Source organism: Schistocerca nitens, chromosome 3 (assembly GCF_023898315.1).
Source record: "Schistocerca nitens isolate TAMUIC-IGC-003100 chromosome 3, iqSchNite1.1, whole genome shotgun sequence".
NCBI lineage: Eukaryota > Metazoa > Arthropoda > Insecta > Orthoptera > Acrididae > Schistocerca > Schistocerca nitens.
In genome coordinates this window covers 938,317,023-938,341,902 of record NC_064616.1, presented here as the reverse complement: position 1 = coordinate 938,341,902, position 24,880 = coordinate 938,317,023, and the positions used below count along the sequence as shown (strand labels likewise).

The window sequence follows — 24,880 nt, the reverse complement described above, 5'->3', positions numbered from 1 at the left end:
CGCGGTGATCGTTGCCACTGTTTATAAGTTTTGCTAACGTATAGCGCTTGCGCTTTAAGGTAGATGTCTGTTAGATGTAGCCCTCCATTGCGTGTCGATAGCGTCAAGGTATCATAGGAAACCTTAAATATCTGACCTCTGTTGACAAAATAACCAAGCGCTGCTTGCATTTGGCGTGCTATGGTGCGTGGCAGAGGAAGCACTTGAGCAACATAGTTTACTTTGGAGGTTATATAGGTATTGGCTAGTTGCACTTTTTGTATTGCATTTAAATTACGCAAGCTGTGTTGTTTTATGCTTGCTCGTAATGTGGCAAGTAATTTTCTGTAATTAAGAGCGGCTGTGCGGCGGATATTATTCGTATATTCTATTCCAAGGCATTTTAGTTTTTCCACAGTGTTAATACGTCCAGCGGCTCTGATCTCTATGCCCCTACCAAGATTCATAATACCAGATTTATTGCGGTTGAGTTTAGCTCCTGACGCCAGTTCGTAGGTCGCCACAACTTCAAGTACTGTAGCCACCTCGCTTTCGTCAGTCACAAGTACCCCTACATCGTCCGCGTAGGCTTGACATATGATCTTCTGTCCGTGTATATGTAGTCCACGGAGTTGCCGAGTCAGGGATACTAAGAGAGGTTCAAGCGCAATCGCGAAAAGCGTCATGGACATGGGGCAACCTTGTCTTACCGAACTGTGAATATTGATCGGGTGACTGAGTTGACCGTTGACACTGATTCTTGACGTGCTATTCGTCAGTATGTTTTTCACGGAGGCTATAATTTTCTGTGGGAAGTGCATGGATGTCATACACCGGAACAGGTACGAATGATTAACTGTATCAAAAGCTTTTTCAAAGTCAAGCGACATCAGGGCACAGCGAATGTTGCAGGCTTCCGATATCGCTATAATGTCTCTGTAGTCGCATAAGGTCTGAAATATCGTTCTATCCTTTCCCACACTTGTCTGGTAAGCTCCTGTCACTGTACGAATAACTGAATTAAACCTTTGCATCATGATACGGGCGAAGATTTTATAATCACTATTGAGAAGTGTTATGGGTCGAAGATTCTCCACGGTTTTGCCTCCTGGTGTTTTGGGTACTAAGACCACTGTACCTTCACAGAATTCCTTCGGAAGGTCAGTGTCGGCATTTAGTATTTCATTGCAGACGAGTGTCAATTTAGCAATTATCTTTTCGCGAAAAGTTTGATAAAATTCAGCGGGTAGCCCATCTGGTCCAGGTGATTTATTCTTTGGACTCCTCGAGATGGCATCTTCGACGTCTTCGTCCGTTATTCTTGCTGCGAGCACATCAGCTTCTTCTGGAGTGAGTCGCTCTGTCGTCCTAGCAGTGAGAGCTTGCTGCTCTGTTTCATCTGTCTGTGTATTGGCCAGCAACTCACTAAAGTGTCGATGGATCTCGTCTCGTATTGCAGCTTGATCTGTCAAGAGTCTCCCGTCTGAAGTTCTGAGTTCCGTCAGAATTTTCCGTTTTTGTCTTTTGTTCTCTTGGAGGATGTGGTACATCGATGTTGTTTCTTCTCGTGTACCGTTCTGCAAACGCGTTCGTATTTTACAGCCTTCGAGATGGTGCCCCTGCAGGATGAGCAATTTTGCTTTTATTCTGTTGATTTGCCCATAGTTTGTTATGATTGTAGCATCCCGAACGCACAAGTCTCTCAGACAGCTGAAGTAAAAGTCTAATGTCCGCTTCCGCCAGGCGACTTTTTCACGGGAGTAAGTTTTCATTGTCTTTATGATTGCGGGCTTCGCGCAGTTGAGCCACCAATTCAGCGCCGTACCATACAAGTGGAACTTCCTTTCACATTCTGCCCAAGTGGTGTGGAAGGCGGCGTGACATCCAGGATCCGAAAGATGAGCAACGTTTAGCTTCCACTAACCTCTCGCCCTGTAAGTGCCTTGTTTCTCTAAATTTATCGTACATATGTACGCGATATGATCAGAGAAAATAGTGGGCCATAGCTCGGACTGTAAAACGTGTCGCCTTAAATTGGACGTTGCGTAAATCCTGTCGATACGACTGGCAGAATGGCTGGTGATATAGGTGAAACCGAGCTGATCACCATGTTTTAGTTCCCAAGTATCTAACAGATGGAATTCTCTGACGATGTTCTCCAGCTGCAGAGATTTGTTAAAATTTGGCGTCTGATCTTTGGGATTCAGCACGCAATTAAAGTCACCCGCAAATATTATTTGTTCAAATCGCACCGCGAAAAGGGAGGCGATGTCCTCCTTGAAAAATTCGGCCCTGCGGCGCTTGTTTCCGGTTCCTGACGGGGCATAGATGTTGATAAACCTGGTGTTGTTTATCGTGACAGCGAGACCTCTACTGTTCGGCAGTTTCGTCACGTCTGCAAGTAGGATCCCCTCTTTAGTCATAATCGCTGTGCCGAGGCTATTGTCATTGCCAGGATTGATGACGGCGTTGTAGCCAGTGATGTCGTCCAAACGGATGGCCGGTACTTCTTGCAGCATTAAGATGTCAACATCAGCGGCGTACAGAAAATCTTGGAGATTTCTCAGATTGAGGGTGCTGCTAATTTTATTTATATTCAAGGTCGCAATTCTGTACGCCTGCAAGGACGTCATGTCGACTATACCGCGTCAGGTGGGATACTATTTGCCAGGTGAAGTGGATGTGTGCTCTACTCAGAAGAAGTCGGCATCATCATCTTCTGCACGAGCGTCTTTGATGGTGGTTTGTTGCCGGGTGGACACATCTTGTCGACGGTCGGGTGCCGTCCGTCCTGAACGTTGTGGTATGTCAGCCATCTCTGCATCATGGTTTTGCTCCTCGATGTCATCCGCCCAATCTCGCGTGCACGTAACTTCCCGCGTGTCCGTTTTTGGTACAGGTGGAGGGTCCTTCGGACTAGCTGTACCGTCCGGAATATGGATTCCACGGTCGGGTTCAGTGTCCTCATTTCGGGTCTTCTTCTTTGTTGTTCGATCTTCCAGAGGAGTTGCCTGTGTCGTCTCCGCCAGTTCTTGGCCTATCTGTTTCGCCTTTTCACGCAGGATTGGCGCGATTTCTGCTGCTCCCTGTCGGGCTATTCGACGTTTCTTCCGTTTCTTCGGTGAAACAGTTGTAGGCTGCTGGTCATTATCCTCCGACGTGGCAACCGTGTCCTCTTTTTGTTGCCCGACTTCTTCGAGTGGTTTGCACATGCCTTCTTCTGCCGTCTTAGCCTGGTCTTGTTCTGCACGTCTGTCAGTTTCCTCGTCTTGTGAGTGTGCTGGACCTGTAGCTTCTGTGTTGCTAGTATCCATGGCTACGTTACCATCGGGAACGTCGGCATAAGCAACTACCGCCCTGTCGAAACACATGTCTGGGGCGACGTCACTGCGAATTGCGGCGGCGTACGTCACGGGTAGCGTGGCCATCTGACTAGGCGGGTCTCGCTCCCCAGTCGGCAGTTGCGTCACACGCCGTTGAACACACTGCGCGCGGACGTGTTGGGTCGAACCACAACCCGAGCAGGTTCTCGGCTGCCCATCGTAAATGATGATCGCTCGATATCCACCAATCCAGAGATACGATGGGATATGTTTCAGCATGTCAATCTTAACTTGCCTGACTCCATTTAATACTGGATACTTGTGCAAGCTAGACCATTTTTCGGCGACATTGCTGATAATGGTGCCATAGTCTCTCAGTTTGTTGTTAATCTCCTCGGACGTTATTTCAAAGGGGAGCTCAAAGATTCGAACCGTTCTTATTCCCATTCCGGCACGCGAAACCGTGACCTGCCCTATGTGTCCGTCTGAATGTTTGAATTTTGCCACCCCACCACATGCTTCTACAATTTGGTCGCACTTGTCAGAACTGGATAACTTAAGGAACACAGTCGGACTGACAATCGACAGGTGAATTCCAATCAATTCATCCACTTTGACCTTAAAAGTTTCTTCGATAAATGCCTCAACTTCGTAAGATTTCGGTCGGGAGTAGTTCGGATCGAAAATCAACTTCAAAGTATCGCGTCGCGTTGTCTGCTCCATTATGTCATTCTAGAAATGTGATCGTGGACTATAACTAACGCAGAATGCGCGCACTCACCACACAGCGCCGGCCGCTCGCAGCGACGATGTAAACACCGCAACAGCCGCTCCGCACGTCCGCACAGCACGGCCGCCGGCGGCGGAATGCCAACTGAGCTACCGAAGCACGACTCACGCCCGGTACTCACAGCTTTACTTCTGCCAGTACCTCGTCTCCTACCTTCCAAACTTTACAGAAGCTCTCCTGCGAACCATGCAGAACTAGCACTCCTGAAAGAAAGGATATTGCGGAGACATGGCTTAGCCACAGCCTGGGGGATGTTTCCAGAATGAGATATTCACTCTGCAGCGGAGTGTGCGCTGATATGAAACTTCCTGGCAGATTAAAACTGTGTGCCCGACCGAGACTCGAACTCGGGACCTTTGCCTTTCGCGGGCAAGTGCTCTACCAACTGAGCTACCGAAGCACGACTCACGCCCGGTACTCACAGCTTTACTTCTGCCAGTACCTCGTCTCCTACCTTCCAAACTTTACAGAAGCTCTCCTGCGAACCATGCAGAACTAGCACTCCTGAAAGAAAGGATATTGCGGAGACATGGCTGAGCCACAGCCTGGGGGATGTTTCCAGAATGAGATTTTCACTCTGCAGCGGCGTGTGCGCTGATATGAAACTTCCTGGCAGATTAAAACTGTGTGCCCGACCGAGACTCGAACTCGGGACCTTTGCCTTTCGCGGGCAAGTGCTCTACCAACTGAAGGTAGGAGACGAGGTACTGGCAGAAGTAAAGCTGTGAGTACCGGGCGTGAGTCGTGCTTCGGTAGCTCAGTTGGTAGAGCACTTGCCCGCGAAAGGCAAAGGTCCCGAGTTCGAGTCTCGGTCGGGCACACAGTTTTAATCTGCCAGGAAGTTTCATATCAGCGCACACTCCGCTGCAGAGTGAAAATCTCATTCTGGAAACATCCCCCAGGCTGTGGCTAAGCCATGTCTCCGCAATATCCTTTCTTTCAGGAGTGCTAGTTCTGCATGGTTCGCAGGAGAGCTTCTGTAAAGTTTGGAAGGTAGGAGACGAGGTACTGGCAGAAGTAAAGCTGTGAGTACCGGGCGTCAGTCGTACTTCGGTAGCTCAGTTGTTAGAGCACTTGCCCGCGAAAGGCAAAGGTCCCGAGTTCGAGTCTCGGTCGGGCACACAGTTTTAATCTGCCAGGAAGTTTCATATCAGCGCACACTCCACTGCAGAGTGAAAATCTCATTCTGGAAACATCCCCCAGGCTGTGGCTAAGCCATTTCTCCGCAATATCCTTTCTTTCAGGAGTGCTAGTTCTGCATGGTTCGCAGGAGAGCTTCTGTAAAGTTTGGAAGGTAGGAGACGAGGTACTGGCAGAAGTAAAGCTGTGAGTACCGGGCGTGAGTCGTGCTTCGGTAGCTCAGTTGGTAGAGCACTTGCCCGCGAAAGGCAAAGGTCCCGAGTTCGAGTCTCGGTCGGGCACACAGTTTTAATCTGCCAGGAAGTTTCATTATTTCTACCTTGAAAAGCTACATTCAAGCTATTCAGATGCTTGATTCCGTCAATTAAAAACGCAATGTCTGAAATCTACTGTGTGTCGTCCAATTCTTTCACCGGTTTTCTTTTCGCATCCATGAATAACGCTGTAACTTTACGTAAATTAAAAAATCGTTCTAAAACCATACCTCGGCTCAACCAGCGTACTTCACAAAAGTATGGAACATCGCCGTATTCACACTCGAGATCTTCCAGAAACGATCTGAATTGTCTGTGTCCCAAACCGTGCTATCTTTGAATATTACCTGTCTTTATAATCATGTCCATGACGCCAACTAGTCTGGTGAAGAACACAGTGAAGAACGCAATGTATTGCTGGTAGTCCCTGCTGCACACCGACGGCTTTCAACTTTTTTGGTATCAAAGCAACGACACTAGACTTGTTGTAGTGGTCTTCAGTCCACAGACTGGTTTGATGCAGCTCTCTATGCTACTCTATGCTGTGCAAGCTCCTTCATCTCCCAGTACCTACTGCGACTTACATCCTTCTGAATCTGTTTAGTGTACTCATCCCTTGGTCTCCCTCTACGATTTTTACCCTCCACGCTGCCCTCCAATACTAAATTGGTGATCCCTTGATGCCTCAGAACATGTCCTACCGACCGATCCCTTCTTATAGTCAAGATGTGCCACGAAATCCTCTTCTCCCCAATTCTATTCAATACCTCCTCATTAGTTATGTGGTCTACCCATCTAATCTTCAGCATTCTTCTGTAGCACCACATTTCGAAAGCTTCTATTCTCTTCTTGTCTAAACTATTTATCGTCCAAGTTTCACTTTCATACATGGCTACACTCCATACAAATACTTTCAGAAACGACTTACTGACATTTAAATCTAAACTCGATGATACCAAATTTCTCTTCTTCAGAAACGCTTTCTTGCCGTTGCCATTCTACATTTTACATCCTCTCTACTTCGACCATCATCAGTTATTTTGCTCCCTAAATAGCAAAACTCCTTTACTACTTTAAGTGTCTCGTTTCCTAATCTAATTCCGGGAGCATCACCCGTCTTAATTCGACTACATTCCATTATCCTCTTTTTGCTTTTGTTGATGTTCATCTTATATCCTCCTTTCAAGACCCTATCCATTCCGTTCAACTGCTCTTCCAGGTCCTTTGCAGTCTCTGACAGAATTACAATGTCATCGGCGAACCTCAAAGTTTTTATTTCTTCTCCATTTTAATACCTACTCCGAATTTTTCTTTTGTTTCCTTTACTGCTTGCTCAATATACAAATTGAATAACACCGGGGAGAGGCTACAACCCTGTCTCACTCCCTTCCCAACCACTGTTTCCCTTTCATGCCCCTCGACTCTTGTAACTGCCATCTGGTTCCTGTACAAATTGTAAATAGCCTTTCGCTCCCTGTATTTTACCCCTGCCACCTTTAGAATTTGAAAGAGAGTATTCCAGTCAACATTGTCAATAGCTTTCTCTAAGTCTACAAATGCTAGAAATGTAGGTTTGACTTTTCTTAATCTATTTTCTAAGATAAGTCGTAAGGTCAGTATTGCCTCACGTGTTCCAACATTTCTGTGGAATCCAAACTGATATTCCCCGAGGTCGGCTTCTACCAGTTTTTCTATTCGTCTGTAAAGAATTCGTGTTAGTATTTTGCAGCCGTGGCTTATTAAACTGATCGTTCGGTAATTTTCACATCTGTCAACACCTGCTTTCTTTGGGATTGGAATTGTTATATTCTTCTTGAAGTCCGAGGGTATTTCTCCCGTCTCATACATCTTGCTCACTAAATGGTAGAGTTTTGTTAAGCCTGGCTCTCCCAAGGCTGTCATTAGTTCTAATGGGATATTGTCTACTACCGGTGACTTATGACCACTAACTGCAGGAGCTCCATCTGTTGCAATCGATGAAAGATTTTCCAAACGTAGGTCGTATTTCTCTAAAATGGTTCAAATGGTTCTGAGCACTATGGGACTTAACATCTGAGGTCATCAGTCCCCTAGAACTTAGAACTACTTACACCTAACTAACCTAAAGACATTACACACATCCATATCCGAGGCAGGATTCGAACCTGCGACCGTTGCGGTCGCGCGGTTCCAGACTGAAGCGCCTAGAACCGCTCGGCCACCCCGGCCGGCTCGTATTTCTCTATTATATGTTCTATGCACGAAAATATATCGTCCGCCTTCGTTGAACTCAGCATCAACTCCTGGCAAACAGACTGCAAGTTGAGCAACATCACTTACATCAGTTCTTTCGTCCAATGCTAATGAAAAGAAAACCAAATATTTGATCCTGTTCCTCAATTGTGCTTCCACATCGTGTGCCATTTCTTCAATGCGCCTGCAAACCATTCTCCGTGAAATAGGAACCGTTTCAAAAACAGGAAGACTTGCTGGGCACAAAATTGTTGCGGCAGCAACAAAACATTCTTTCACAAAATTTCCATCACCGAAGGGCCGTGCTGTTTTAGCTATTTCATGAGCTACATGATAGCTTACTGTCTTCGCTGCATCGTTGTGGATGATGTTTTCGTCTTTGGCCGCTGTGGCCGAGCCGTTCTAGGCGCTTCACTCCGGAACCATGATGCTGCTACGGTCGCAGGTTCAAATCCTGCCTCGGTCATGGATGTGTGTGATGTTCTTAGGTGAGTTTGGTTTAAGTAGTTCTAAGTCTAGGAGACTGATGACCCCAGATGTTAAGTCCTATAGTGCTTAGAGCCGTTTGAACCTTTTCTTTTGGTTTCTTTTTTTTTTTCTTTTTGTTTCTGTCCTGTAAATACTTTCAGAAGAAGATAAAAGTGATGGTTCAAATGCCTCTGAGCACTATGGGAGTTAACTTCTGAGATCATCAGTCCCCTAGAACTTAGGACTACTTAAACCTAACTAACCTAAGGAAATCACACACTCCATGCCCGAGGCAGGATTCGAACCTGTGACCGTAGCGGTCGCGGGGTTACAGACTGTAGCGCCTAGAACCGCTCGGCCACCCTGGCCGGTTAAAGTGATGGAAAATGCACATAACATATTATTAATAACAGTAATAATGTGAGTCAATGTCATAATTATCTACATCTATACGTATGTCTTTCTCCTTCGTCTGCTTCAGTTCAATAAGTTTGGCTTTTCTTTCGTCATTATTCAAACCGACTATATCCTTCTCGTGAAGCAGTTGATAATGTCGCTTCACATTGTACTTCTTCCGTGAAGACAATATTGCATTGCAAATCAAACACTGAGGTCCGTTTTGCGTGCCAACAAAAAGTACTCTTCTTCCCACTGTGGATTAACGAGTATGGATTCAAACGACTTTCCTTTCGACGATTTTAACTCCTTCTCAGCCATTTTCTACCCACAAGTTCTGTTTTATCGCAAACACCGAACGCGATGTCTACACAGACAACAGAAACGACGGGAAATGAAAGGACCGAGTGGCTCCGCGCGGTGCATTGACGTGCGTGGCTAGGTGAGTATATGCTGGGGATACTGCTGGCTGGCAGTGTTGGGGAGAGCCGCGGGCAGGCCTTGCGGGCAAACGGTATTTGCCCAGCCCTTTGTTAGACACTTGGCGTAAACTACCCGACTAGACTGCTCCGCACAGGCTGGCAACGGTAGAAGCCTGTGGCGTTGACTGCTGACGGCTCCCGTGCAATAACTGAGTCATGACTGAAACTGGAGCTGCTGACAAGTGGAACTGGTGAGAACTGGAAGTGGTAGAGCGTCGGCGTGCAGTCACTTAAATCGCGTGCTCGGCGAATGAATCTTATCCTGCGAATTATTTAGCAGATGCATAAAATAGATCGTGGTTTCTGCATTCTTTGTGGTAGCAGTCGTAACAATTGGCGGATAAATGGCCTATTAGATGGTCTTGTAGTCGAAGCACAGACTGGTACATGTGCCACCTAGGAGGCAGGTGCCCATACCATGTGTGGCGCTATATTGAAACTGCCTGTGGTGTGGCGCCCTCTAGAGACTAGAGCTGCGTACTGCGTCCGGTGGAGTGACAGCACTTATACACGATAGACTAGTGATGCGAGTTGTATCAGTCTTGCCGGCCGAAGTGGCCGAGCGGTTCTAGGCGCAACAGGATGGAACCGCGCGACCGCTACGGTCGCAGGTTTGAATCCTGCTTCGGGCATGGACGTGTGTGATGTCCTTAGGTTAGTTAGGTTTAAGTAGTTCTAATTGCCAGGGGACTAATGACCTCAGAAGTTAAGTCCCATAGTGCTCAGAGCCATTTGCATCAGCCTTTGGACTGAAGGCCACAACAACTACCACGTGTCCACCCGAAAGATGCTTTGAAAGGGTTGCATTTTACTTGGAATGGAGGTGGAATGCCCTGAAGTGACTTACCAGCCAGTTGCAGGGGGACTTACATTTTTACGTGGACTCCTTCCCAGGCTGCGACTTGGCATTTTTTCACATTAACAAAGCTGTGCAGAGGTGAAAGAGGTCGATTTCTATATCACCATTTATGGCCGTCCTATCGCCCTCACCCGCATCCTCAAGTACCTTGGCATCACCCTAGACCATCGCCTCTCCTGGACCCCCCATCTCCGGACAATCCAAGCCAAGGCACGCTCCCAACTCCGTCTTCTCAAGCTCCTTTCTGGCCGCACATGGGGTCTGGACCCCTCCACCATCCTCTACACCTAAAAATCCCTCATCCGCGCTATTCTCTGCTACGCCCACCCTGCCTGGATCTCCGCCCCTCCTACCTTTTACAAATCCCTTCAAATCCTAGAACGCCATGCTCTCCGCCTCGCCTATCGCATCCATCTCCTCTCCCCCATGCGGATCCTGTATGACCTTATTCCGTTCCCGTACCTCCCCCTTTTCCTCGAATGGATACGGATCCTCTACACCTCCCGTAAACTTGATCCCCCTCACCCGCTAGGCTCTCCCATCCTCTCCTACCCCCGTCCACTGCCGTGCCTGTATTCCCACGTTCCACCTGCTCTCCATCTCTCCACTCTCCATACCCTCTCCCAAGGTGGCTTCCACCAACTCCCCCTCCTGATTATGCCCTCATCCCCTCCATATACCCCTCCTATCAACTTTGATCCTCCCTATCCTCACCCTGTGTTTCATTAGGGAACCCTCTCCCTATTCTCTCCCTCCTCCCTTCCTCTCTCCCTCCTCCACCTGGGCTTCCCCTACCCCCGTACCTTTTCCTCCCCCTCCCATATCCACTGCTACTGGCATCTACACACTCCCCTCTCCCTCCTCCCCCACCTTTTCCCCTTTTGGCAGGTCCCCGAATTCGCACACGTCACGTGAACATTCGCGCGCCAGAGATCATCGCCATTGGTTCTGTGTGTGTGCTGTCGTGTTAGTACTTTAGTGTTTCCACCGCCCACGCTCCATCGTTCGCATGTGTCGTTTCAGTCATCAGTGTCCGTGTACAAGCGCTGAACGTTATTTTTTATTATGCTCCGCCTGTATACGGATCCGTGTTTTTTACTCAAGTGTCTGCTGTTTTTTGTCCACCATTATATTTTGTTTTTCTGTATCTTCCTTATGTCTATTTGTTCTATCTATGGCCGAAGAGCGGCGTAATATTGCCGCTGCCGGCCCACCTTTTGTGTAGGGTATTGAAATACCAATAAAGGAAAAAAAAGAGGTGAAAGAGGCGGTAACTAACAGAAAAATCCTATGACCGACCGAGAAGGGAACCCTTGACCATTCATTTAAGTGATTATATCTCAGGTATTATCAGTATTCTATTCAACCCGTGCCAGACTGTTCGAAAGGCAACGTGTCAGCTAATGACGTGGTGTCAAAAGAGCCTATCAACGACCACCAAATAAAGGAAAGGACGCACGAGACAACACAGTTTGCGTAATCTTCTCACTTGCAACCCATCGCCGTCCACACCTCAATTACCAGGTATTACGAGGTTTTGTTCCTGTGTTTTTTTTAATTTTGTATGTGTTTTGTGGTTTTTGCGAGTTATTTGCATGTTTTGCTTATGTTTTTTGCGTGTTATGCGTTTTTTGCGTTTGGCGGATGAATGGAGCATTTGTAGGTCTTGTAGTCGAAGCACATATTAGTTCCTGGTACATGTGCCACCTAGGAGGCATAAAATGTTGCAACGCAACTAACCTGTAGACGGAGATAGACAGTTTTTGGTGCATTTCAGCCCGCATCTCGTGGTCGTGCGGTAGCGTTCTCGTTTCCCACGCCCGGGTTCCCGGGTTCGATTCCCGGCGGGGTCAGGGATTTTCTCTGCCTCGTGATGGCTGGGAGTTGTGTGCTGTCCTTAGGTTGGTTAGGTTTAAGTAGTTCTAAGTTCTAGGGGACTGATGACCATAGATGTTAAGTCCCATAGTGCTCAAGCCATTTTGGTACATTTTATTATTAACACATTCGCTGCCACTGTAATTGGCCTTGCGTTGCTACGTAACCAATTATTTTTATAAATAGAACCTAAAACTGTATTGCTAAAAGTAATATAAAATGTATTTATTTTATAATTAAGAGATAAAATTTTTCTCGTGATTCATTTTTTTTTTGGGAGGGGGGGGGGGGGGGGTCACTAAGGCGTCAGTGGCATATCAGACCACATTCTGTAGTGGGTGGCCATGGACGCGCTAGTGCGTCTCGTATATTTTTCCTGAAAATTGTTACAGTTTAGAGTACTACATATTTATTTTATATTCAAAACTAAAATGAAACATCCTACTGACAAACGACACATTTATTGAACAAAAAATATAGTAGAAACAGCATTCAAAAACAAATATCAGATGTTAAAGAAACTTCTGAAATACAATGTATGTCAAATCTCAGAAAAGATACAATCAAGAACTTTACCGATTACACTCAAACAAATTAAATAAATACAAAGTTCAAGAATAGTACCTATACAAAGAAAGAACAAAGAAAGTGCTATCTGCCTTTAGAGGGGGTGAATAACACAACAATTCAAACAATACCCTGCTTTATTTGGGCAATATGGGCACTCGTAAATCGTGTCTTTTCGTTGTCCTCGGCTGGCGCATGATCTGCACTTTTTTCTCGGTGTTTTTGATTTTCCAGTTGATTCTCGTTTTACAACAACCTGTTGGGGAATTCTGACTGGCCGTTGTACCTGCTTTTGTGGCAATAGTGCTCTTATAATACTGAGTCTGAATTCTTGGAGGGGCATTTTTCTGCCAGAATATTTACTGTGTAGGGCATGTGTGTTTGTCAGCATCATTTCCATAACGTGGATAAAAAGTTTCTTGTACCAGCGTATGGTTTGTCGTTCCGAGAGGTAATATGATAACATCTGATCGTGCCGATCAATTGTTCAAAATGTTCAAATGTGTGTGAAATCTTATGGGACTTAACTGCTAAGGTCATCAGTCCCTAAGCCTACACACTAATTTACCTAAATTATCCTAAGGACAAACACACACACACCCATGCCCGAGGGAGGACTCGAACCTCCGCCGGGACCAGCAGCACAGGCCATGACTGCAGCGCCTAGACCGCTCGGTTAGCCGATCATTTCCCGACATAAATTTATTGTAGTTTACAATGGCCAAGGGCTTGGATTTCTTCTCCTTTCTTTTGTTTTCAACCTCAACCATTTCATTTGTAAATGCATTAGAAATGTAGCATACCTCCCTCTTATCACCCCACTTACCTATCATAACTCCTTCCGCAAATCTGGCAAGGGCTTCACCTTTTCGTAGTTTTACCTTCTGTATTTCCTTGGGTGTATCCTTCCTATTCGCCCTCAGTTTCCGTGCAGTGAGCAACTTGGGCAATGCGAAGCTATTGTAGTAATTGTCCATGTACACGTGGTGACCAGCATTCAACTTTTCATCCAGTAAATGAAGAACAATTTTTTGGGCATGGCCTCTTCCTCCTAAATCGTCCAGCATGCCAGTGTATACCGCGAATTTTAGGACCATTCCAGTGGTAGTTGTCAAAATATATAGCTTTATGCCATATTTGTGCTTTTTACTTTTGATGTATTGGCGGTAAAGTAATTTTCCACGCCAAAGGATCATTGATTCAAAAAATAGTTCAAATGGCTCTGAGCACTATGGGACTTAACATCTGAGGTCATCAGTCCCCTAGAACGTAGAACTACTTAAACCTAACTAACCTAAGGACATCACACACATCCATGCCCGAGGCAGGATTCGAACCTGCGACCGTAGCGGTCGCGCGGTTCCAGACTTAAGCGCCTAGAACCACTCGGCCACACCGGCCGGCGTCATTGATTCGTCCAGTGACAGTTCCCGTCCAGGGCAGTACACTTGGCACACCCTTTCATTGAAAAAAAATGATAACTGGACGTATTTTAGACAACCTGTCGGATGGTTTTGGTTCGCCCTGTTTTGGATTTTCAGAAAAATGCAACGTACGTAATATTAGAAGAAAACACTATAGGCAATTCCTTTCATGTGAAATAAAGGGTCCTTTTTCCAATAGTCCTGCACCTTCCTCATCTTTACATTCCCCATGTGCAGGAAAACTAACAAGAACACTAACAATTCGCTAACCGTCACATCTTTCCAACAATTTATTCATGATTGTTCTTTGGTTTCCACAGAAAGGAAAAATTCAATTGCGTTTCGATTTGTTCCTTCTACAACTTTCAATAGAAATTCGTCCGTCAGCAAAAGACGAAAATACTCTAAGGGACTGTTTCCCGTTGGTTGAATTAGCAGTCCCTCATTTTTTTATAAACGGGCAATTTACCATTCCAACTTGCTCGCTTTCCCATGCAACACTTGTATCAGCTATGTTAGCACTTGTTACCACTCCTTCTGCCCTTTCCCTGTCGCTTGGATCTACAGTCTCATCTAAAGCAAACTCGGCTCCGTCAGACTCTTCACTGGATTCCCACCCGTCCTCCCCACTGGTCAATTCCGTCTCCGAATCGCTTTCTTCTAATATTCGTAATAATTCCGCATCCGTTAGGTTTTTTACATTTATTGCGTCCCGTATTTTACGTTTCTTAGGTTCTGAAGAGCCCGCCGTGACACGATTTTTTTCCGTTTTCAGTCCCACAACAGAGAAAAATTGTAGGGAAAAAACGCGAACCGCACCCGTAAAAATTGAAAACAGTACGTTCTTAGAGTGCCTGCGCAATAAACCACACCGAATGGCTGTTCCCGACTAAACCGTGGTGCCTCGCAACAGCTAAGTGTCTCGCCGCGCTGGCGCGTCTACGGTATTTGCACCAGTATCGGCCGGGCGCGCTGGTGCGCCGATGGCAGCGAGCGTGTTAATCATGTTATTGTTACGATAAGCGGTGACGTAGGATAGATTTTATGCTATTTGACGCCACAGTTTTAATATTGTCATCTAAGCTGTTACAAATGACTAAGATACATGCTCAGGAATGAAGACGAAAAGCTGTTGTGTGAAAGAAATGCTTAACAGCAGGTCTTCGCAGGTGGTCTTTAACTTTTTTAAATACTTACACGCTGTGCAGCATCGCGATTACAAAATATATTGTAGTAGCTATCACGGCCAAAAGCCTTTCTTACATCGAAGAACACATTACCAATGCCGTCTCCTTGATTCTTTGTAACTGCTGCAAGTGGTGGACTGTGGTATGTTCGGATTGAAATCCAAACTGTTCTGACGAACTAGGTGCTTCAACTGTACGAGTCTTATTTGGGAGAAACTCATTTATCTTTCAAGTCGGTGAACGCAGTGGTGTAGATCCTCTGTTAAGGAAATGCCTAGTTTTCGAGCAATGAAGTCATGCATTCGTGCAGCCTATTTCCGTTTCACAGGCAGATGCAGAATAATATATTGATGGAATTAGCTGTTTGGTCTCTCTAAAACATGTGTACAGGAACGCATATTCCTCACTTCTTTGTTTTGCATTCTCTCTTGTGAACGTATAGGTCGTTGCCGAAAGTAGACTCAGTGATACATCGAAAAAAAGTATCACCATATTTTTGTGAGGAAATAAACCATCACTTATTCGATAGCGTAAGATATACTAGCATATTACTTCTTTTTCTAAAAACTTTCTAGTTTAGAATAACCAAAAGGAACCAGAAATCACTTTTATTTCTGGAAACCATGCTAACACTGCGATGAAGAGCTTTCTTCAATCAGATGCTGAAACCTACTGATAGCTCGCAGAAACGAAATGAAGCGATGCACAGGAAGCGCGTGGTGTAAAGTACATCCTGCTATCAAGCGCAACCAGTTCAGGCAAATGCTAGAGCTAGAAGAAAATAAATGCCCAGGTGTGTTACTGAGGTTATTTCGAGTGAGAGGCTGTCATTCAAAAAACATTTTCTGCTTGATGATAACTAGTATCAATTGGATCTGGATCTTCCATTTTGCATTATGCTCCAGATGTAAATTAACAAAATAATAAACGGTATGAAGATAGAACTGATCGTTCCCGATGCAGCATGAAGTTCTGTGGCAGATGCTAAAGCTGTAGCCAATCGGCACTAACTCCTTAGGACTCCGTACTTGTGACGTACAATTTGTAACCAATTTCTACCATGAAATGTTAGGACAGTGTAGCAAAAGTATTTTTACGGTGCTGCTTACCGTGGTAAATGTATTCAACAGCAACCATGACCTTACTTTAGAGTGCCATAGACCATGACCCTACAACCACGTCATGTAACCCCACGAAATAAATGTGTCCGAACGGGTTATCCTCTACAAGGACAAAGTAAAAGACGAATGAATAGGAACGAGGCTAGAATGAGGTTAGGTTCTGACTCTGAGGAAGTCTACGGAACGTAGCTTCCTCAGCACAACTTCCCCTTAGTACGAATATGCATGATGGGTCCACATATTGGCATCGTTGAACTTTAAAACAGGTCAAAAATCAAAATTTTCCAGTTACTTTAAATTCTTTCAAACGTGTTAATCTTCAAGGTCGATTATGTGCCGGTCTTTCGGCATTCAGAACCTCCCTCTACGTTCACACCACCTGTTGTAAAGTCGGTCGCGAACCAGACATAGTGGGAAATACACGTGCTACTTCGTGCTCTCTTGTTTGTGACATTTGTTTCACTCGCATTTGTTTCTCTCGCTTTTGTGGTTAAATTTAGCTAAAACACCTACTGAATATAGAAATGGAAGGTTTGTACTTTATCTTAAATGATCTCTTTAATGTTTATTGTTGAATTTGCATATTTATTGACAGTATTTCAACTGGTATTTCTGTTATCTCAAACCTTGAGAATTCAGTGCTCTTACTTACCTGTCGTGTCTCTTTGAACTATATTTCCTTTACAAGTATGAAATTTAGATCGATCACGGTTCTTTAACATAAAAGCATTGTCCGCCCTCATCCACTATGTTGTTGCTTATTCATTCAAAGTGAAATGTTATGTTAGTTACGCTAAGGTCGCAGGTTAGAATCCTGACTCGGGCATGGATGTGTGTGATGTCCTTAGGTTAGTTAGGTTTAAGTAGTTCTAAGTTCTAGGGGACTGATGACCACAGCAGTTAAGTCCCATAGTGCTCAGAGCCATTTGAACCATTTGAACCGAAGTCATATCTAAAACAGTTCTACCCACAGGCCAATTGCAGGAGGAAGCAGCTCAGGCTGGCAACAAGCACCGACGGAAACACAGAATAAATTTTTTTCCATAAATTTTCACGTGCGGATTGTAACAGAGATGTACTACAAAGAGTGTTACTAAATACAGACGTATTTAAGTTGTAGCAGGCCAAGGTAACATAAGAAGTGTCCCATTTTCGCAAGAGCCAGTAAGTCTAATGATCGTAAATGATAGCGACGAAGCTGCAGAGGAAGGCAAAGATGACGTAGAGGACGATTACCAAAAGTTTGGCACTGAATAAAGATTTACTGTAATAGTTTACATGTCAGATTTTCATGTTATGCAAATAAACATATAATTAACCTCCAGAAATGATTCCATCGCGAAAACAGCATAAAATAAATTTCATCGTTTTTTGACTGCCAATTCTTCTACGTGTGCTGTAAGTGGTTGGTTGACAGAGCAGAAACATTGTTCGTGGACTATGTGGGTGGTAAGGGATATTGCAAGCACAGGTCCTCTGCCCGGTGCAAGAAACCTACTACTGCCTAAAGAAACATACCGATTGAGGGGCTCCACTCGATCGAGAGAGGTGCAGCCACGGTTCTGACATGTCTGTATAACTCAGATGTCTCTGTGTTGTGCCAGTGTGTTGAAATTTGTACCTGTGTGTGGGAGTTTTCTAAATTATAATCGCATAGCTGCTTCTCTTTTCTCCAAAAGCCTCTTTAATTTTCCTATAGACGATATCTGTCTTCAACTTAGTATACATGATTGAAAATCCTTACATTTGTCCTATAGCCATTCCTGGTTAGCCATTTTGTACTTCCTATTAATTTAATTTTTTAAGCGTATGTATTGCCTTTCGCTTGTTACATCTGGCCGGCCGCGGTGGTCTAGCGGTTCTGGCGCTGCAGTCCGGAACCGCGGGACTGCTACGGTCGCAGGTTCGAATCCTGCCTCGGGCATGGGTGTGTGTGATGTCCTTAGGTTAGTTAGGTTTAAGTAGTTCTAAGTTCTAGGGGACTTATGACCTAAGATGTTGAGTCCCATAGTGCTCAGAGCCATTTGAACCATTTTGTTACATCTGCTACATTTTTGTATTTTCTCCTTTCGTCAATTAAATTTAATATCTCTTGCGTTGTCGAAGGATTTCTACTAGGCCTTGCCTTTTTACGTATTTGATCCCCTCCTGCCTTCGCTAGTTCATCTCTGAAAGCTATCCACTTGTCTTCTACCGTTTTCCTTTCCCTTCTTCTAGTCAACCGTTGCCTAATGCTCCCTCGGATACCACGGGGTCCCGCATTCTATTCCCGGTCGGGTTGGGAATTTTCTCTGCCGTGGACTGGATGTTTGTGTTGTCCTCATCATTTCATCATCATCCTCATCATTCGTGGCAGTGACTAGATTGGACTGTGGGAAAAAAAATTGGGCTGTGAAAAAATTGCGACTTTGTACGGGCGCTGATGACCGCGCAGTAGAGCGCCCCACAAATCAAACACCATCGTCATCATCACTCTGATACTCTCAGCAACCTCTGGTTCTTACAACTTACCCAGATCCCATCTCCTTAATTTTGTACCTTTTTGCACTTTCTTCAGTTTTAATCAACAGTTCGTAACCAGTGAACTGTCTTCAGAGTTCACACCTGCCCCCGGAAATGTCATAAATTTAAAACAAGTCAAGAATGTATTTCGCCCACCACCGACGACAAAAGCAATGTTTGGTACGTTAAAGACTCCGGAACCAAGAACTCTACCGTATTCCGTGCTAATGCGAAAAAATGTACGTAGAATCAGACGATCCGGATGGCACAGATAAGACGCACAGAACGCAAGCGTCACACAGATAAGAAACAACAAACAGATTCAGTTGTTGTCTCTCCAAAGGACATAGCACGAACTCTGATGGCATTAAGTTGTTGAAAATAGGTAAATGCGTTCTAGGATAGGGTTTAAAGGAATCTATAGAGATTCAGCTACATGATGAGTTACTAAAAACAGCGATTTCCAAATAACAAGTGGAGCGCGCATAGTCGTCATCGCCGATTTCGTTAAAATTTATGGTATATGTGGGCCTATGATATCCACCACTATGAAAGCTCCGCACCGAGCAGCGGCACGCTCCATTACGCGAGGCCGAGGAACGCATTGTTGGCCGCACTTCTCCGTGCGCGGTCCGCTGCTAACAGCGCAGGCCGCCTTCACGCGTGCGCGCTTCAAACCACAGCGATTGGCCACACGTAACAATCAGCGATTGGCCGGCCAGAAAATACAGTGACAACAGACCGGCCCTATTTAACACCGCTACTGACGTCTACACGCCACCCTCACCTACCTTGGCCTCACCATTGACCGTCACCTCACCTGGATCCAACATCTCCGCTCTATCCAATCCAAAGCCCACAACCGCCTCCGACTGCTCAAACTCCCTCTGGCCGGACATGGGGGTTGAACCCTTCCACCATCCTCCACACCTAAAAATCCTTAAATCTGTCCCATCCCCTGTTATGTCAGTCCCGCCTGGATATCTGCCCTCCCCCTCCCCCAAATTCTATAAGTCCCTCCAGACCCTCGAGCGCCATGCACTCTGCCCCTCTCCCCTCCACTGCCTTTCCCGCTCGTTCTCGCGTCCGCCCGGCGCCCCTTTTCTATGTCCCCTCCCTCTATCGGCTCCCCCTTTTTTTTCTTTTCCTCTCGTCCCCCCCTTTTCTCCATCATCGGTCTGGATCCTCCCTCCTCCTCCCCCCCCCCCCCCAATCTGCCGACGTGTCACCTGTACAGCGCTGTTTTAAGTGAGTGTTCAGTGTTATGCGTCCCCTGTCAGTGTCGCGAACAGCCACCATACTGTTGCTAGTTGTGTTTGTTATCTCGTGTGAACAGAAACCAAACTGTAGCCTTGTTTTTTTAAAATTGTGCCTGTCTGCCTATTGTGTGTCTTCATCCGCGTCGTCACCGCGGTGATTTTATATTTTAAATTCTACAACTTTCGCCATTTTACAGTTCTTTATAACGTCACCGTTTTATCGCCTTTTTTCTTGTTCGTTTATATTCTCATTATGTTTTTTAACTTTTCTGTAGGCTGTAGAGCAGCATATTACGCTGCTGCCAGCCCGCAATCGAAATGCAATAAAGGAAAACAAGTCTCCACACCAGTTCTCATCGCACTATGTTCCACTACACAATTAGGGAGTGCTAAGCTGCGGTGGACTTGCTGTTCGATATTGATTTGGCTGCGCTGAGGACTTAGAATCCGAATGTTATACTGGAACTTGGACTTCAGACTTCACTAAGCTTAGTATGTCAACGGACTTGTGATTTGGAGGAATTCTGCATTTCACATGCACTTCCTGGACATTCGTACAACCACCATCAATTTATACAATTTTCCATAAAGTGTTCATCTACAACTCGGCGCTTGGTAACAGAATTATTTGTATTAGTGTTGTGTCAATAAACCGTAGAGCGGTGAAATATTTATTGTGTTATTCCCTATTATAACAAGGCCTTGGCCAGAAATGAAGCCGGCCGCGGTGGTCTCGCGGTTCTAGGCGCGCAGTCCGGAACCGCGCGACTGCTACGGTCGCAGGTTCGAATCCTGCCTCAGGCATGGATGTGTGTGATGTCCTTAGGTTAGTTAGGTTTAACTAGTTCTAAGTTCTAGGGGACTGATGACCTAAGATGTTAAGTCCCATAGTGCTCAGAGCCATTTGAACCAGAAATGAAAGTGACGAAAGTGACAGCTCCAAATGGCCAAGCGTTTAGCAATAACAGGGTTTTTCTCGAGTGTCGGCATCAGGCACTTCATCTACATCCTCATTTACATGGATACTCTGCAAATCACACTCAAGTGCCTGGCACAGGGTTCATCGAACAACTTTCACAACAATTCTCTGTTATTCTACTCGGAAACAGCATGTGGGAAAAACGAACAGCTATATCCTTCTATGCGAGTTCTGATCTCCCTTATTTTATTATGACCCTTATTTTATTATGATGACTTTTCCCCCTACGTAGGCTGGCGTCAAAACTAATATTTTCACATGCGGAGGAGAAAGTTGGTGATTGAAATTTCATGAGGAGAGCACACCGCAATGGGAAACGCCTTTGTTTTAATGATGTACACCCAAATCCCGTGTCATCTCCGTGGCACCCTCTCCCCTATTTCTCGATAATACAAAAAGTGCTGAAATTCTTTGAACTTTCTCGACGTATTCCATTAATCCTATCTGGTAAGGATCCCAGTACTCCAAAAGTGGACGGGCAAGCAGAGAGTAGGCAGTCTCTTTGAAGGATCTGTTACATTTTCTAAGTGTGCTGCCAATATAACGCACTCTTTGGTTAGCATTCCCCACAACATTTTCTGTGTGTTCCTTCCAATTTAAGTTGTTGGTAATTGTGATTCCTAGGTATTTAGTTGAATTTACGGCCTTTTTAGTCTGATTTATCGTGTAACCGAAGTTTAACGGATTCCCTTTAGCACTCATGTGGATGACCTCACACTTTTTCGCACCTTTCACATATCTTTTCTAAATCGTTTTGCAATTTGTTTTGATCTTCTGATGACTTTATTAGTCGATAAACGACAGCGTCATCTGCAAACAACCTAATACGGCTGCTCAGATTGTCTTCCAAATCGTTTATGTAGATAAGGAACAGCAAAGGGCCTATAACACTGCCTTGGGGAACACCAGAAATCACTTCTGTTTTACTCGATGACTTTGTGTCAGTTACTACGAACTGTGACCTCTCTGACAGGAAATCACGAATCCAATCACATAGCTGAGACGATATTCCATAAGCACACGATTTCACTACAAGCCGCTTGTGTCGTACAATGTCAAAAGCCTTCCGGAAATCTAGAAATACGGAATAAATTTGAAATTCCTTTTCAATAGTACTCAGCACTTCGTGTGAGTAAAGAACTAGTTATGTTTCACAAGGGCGATGTTTTCTAAGTCCGTGTTGACTGTGTGTCAATAGACCGTTCTCTTCGTGGTAATGCATAATGTTCGAATACAATATATATTCCAAAATCCTGCTGCATTTCGACGTTAATGATATGGGCCTGTAATTTACTAGATTACTCCTACTGCCTTTCTTGAATATTGGTGTGACCTGTCCAACTTTCCAATCTTTCGGTATGGATCTTTCGTCGAGCGTACGGTTGTATATGATTGTTAGGCATGGAGCTATTGTGTCAGCATACTCTGAAAGGAACCTAACTGGTATACAATCTGAACCGGAAGACTTGCTTTCGGTAAGTGATTTAAGTTGCTTCACTACTCCGAGGATATCTGTTTCTACGATACTCATGTTTGCAGCTGTTCTTGATTCGAATTCTGGAATATTTACTTCTTCTTCTTCGGTGAAGAAATTTCGTAAGGCTGTGTTTAGCAACTCTACTTTGGCAGCACTGTCGTCGATAGTATTTCCATTCCTATTGCATTCGGCCAGAATCTCTTTGGATTTTCTGACAGGTGAGTGAACTATGCAGGCAGCGGTTGGCGCAGCAGAGAGAGCCCAAAACGGTAACCCGAGGACCGCGGGGTGAAATCCGTATGCGGAAACTTTTTTTTCAGTTCTTATGTTACTTACACTGCAAACAAACATAAAGATTGCTCAATATATTATATTTATTAGTATTTTTATAAAGTATATGAAAGAGAAAGAGAAAGGAAAATTTAGGACGAAGGATGTAAAAACGGTGGGTACGTATGCGGCAAAATATATGAATGACGTCTTACTTCATCAAACTGTACAAGACAAATTTTGAGTGATGTGATGAAGCCCTGTACGGCAGAACAAATTTATTCTGTTAATTGACTTGTGGTGTGGACAAACAAATACACAATTGGCGAAAAGCTCTAGGGTTTCCAACCGGATGTCATTGTTAAAATACAGCGACGTTTCGACGAGCGTCTTCTGGCGGAGTATGGAGATATACGATTGCTTTAATATTTATACGAGTGGAGTGCCCCCCTCCATCTGGCTACGGGCGGGCGGGTACTGTTCAGCCGGCGGACACACCGTTCCCATCTCTCTGCGTCTTCGAGTTTGATGGTGCTGGCCAAAACACTCGGCGCATTGCCGCTGAGGCGGTATTCCATGCTGCACCAGCTTGGTATGCTTCGTCTCTGTTGACCAGATTCTCGTAAGCAGTATCTCTGTGGATTCCTTTATGACGCTGTTCCAATAGACGATTGCTTGGCAAAGTAGCTTGGTGTTCTCAAAGCCAAAGATGTGATCCTCCTTGAGGCTATGCTCTCCTGTTGGCCACATTCGCAGGAGACGCTATATATATTTCAGGTACGTTTATTTTTAGTGAGGCTTTCGTAGAGCCAAGCAACTCTTTCATCTTCGATGGTAGTCGGAAGACGGTTTTTATGTTTGATTTTTCGAGTAGCAAAACAATTTTGACTGAGAGTGGACCCCAGTACGAAATCAAAGCGAGCCTCTTTTCTTCTTCTTCGTCTTCCAGGTTTCAAGTATCTTGTTTCTTCTTGAATGCCCTAATAACCTGCGCTTTACTGTACCTTTTTGCGGAATACTTCCTAAGGGTGTTGTATTTCATCTGAGAGACTTTCTTCATCGCAGATGACGCACGCCGTTTGTACGAGAGTGGTCAGCCTGTCTGCCGTTGCGCTGTAGGACAGCAGCTCATTGCATGCAGCTACAGATCTGTGTGCCTTCTTCCTACACACTTAATGGCGAACCACTCTCCTCTATTTCTATAATGAAAGCAATGCTTTGAATGATGCTGTTAAGGTGATCCAGACACTCATCCCGTGCCTGTCTACCAAGCTCCCATACCACAGAAGTGTCGTCGACATGGCGGAAAAAGTCCTTGGGTTTTTGGTGAACTGTTTGAAGTACCACCTCCTCAATGTCTCCATGTAGAGATTTGCGAGCCGTGGAACCAGTGGGCATCCCATGGCCATTCCATCCATCTATTCGTAAAACTTTCCGTTGCAATTGGAGTAGGTGTTCGCTAGTGCGTATTCAAAGAGTTTAACTCAAAATGTTTAGAAAACAGAAAGGCGTCTTTCAGAGGTACTTTCGTGAAAAGCGATGAAACTTCTAAACAGGTCATCTCTTCGTCATCGCATGTCCTTAACTACTTTCACGAAATAGGCAAGTTATTAACAAGATGACGTCAGCTAGCCAGAAGGGGTTTTAGAAGTGTCTCCAAATATTTGGTCAGTCCGTAACTGTATGTAATGATGGTGTCGTGTATTGTGTGCAGAGGCACCCCTTTCTCGTGGCTTTTCGGCAGTCTGTACAGGTACAGGCGTGGCCCTTCTTCATTGGCTCTCCTGGATCTGAATTCTTTAATAGAGCCACGGCAGACAGTGCTGACCACACTCGTACGTAGGGCGCGCGTCATCTGAGATAAAAAAAAAGCCACCTAGAGGCTCTACAATACCTGAAGGAAGTATTCCGCAAAAATGGGTACAGTGAAGTGCAGATTAGTAGGGCATTCAAGGCGAGACAAGATACTGGAAACCGTGACGACGAAGAAGAAGACAAGAGACTTACTCCATTTTCGCACTTGTGGCCGCTCTCTGCCAAAATTACGAGGCTACTCGAAAAATTTACCATAAACTAACTTTAAAATCGTCTTCCAACCAGTGCCGAAGACGAAAGAGTGCCTTGGCTCTGCGAAAGGTCCACTAAAAATGAACGTACCTGGAGTATGCAGCATCTCATGCGAATGAGTACATGGGGCAAACGCAGCGCTGTATGTATTTCTAAACTCTGCGAGGAGCACATCAGGCATGTACGACACGGACAGGCAGAGAAAACAACGATAGGAGAGCATAGCATC

The 24,880-nt window shown here is 45.1% G+C and overlaps 1 protein-coding gene across 1 annotated transcript; it reads right to left on the bottom strand.

The window, feature by feature from the left end:
• Nucleotides 1–2,672: 2,672 nt before the first annotated feature.
• On the bottom strand, nt 2,673–3,293 carry LOC126249497 (uncharacterized). Its single transcript, XM_049951149.1, has one exon. It carries the CDS (start codon nt 3,291–3,293, stop codon nt 2,673–2,675), a length of 621 nt encoding a protein of 206 aa, XP_049807106.1.
• Nucleotides 3,294–24,880: the final 21,587 nt, after the last annotated feature.

Bases quoted from the DNA above. Each gene is read 5' to 3' on its own strand.
- LOC126249497 (XM_049951149.1), bottom strand. From the start codon at position 3,293: ATGGATACTAGCAACACAGAAGCTACAGGTCCAGCACACTCACAAGAC.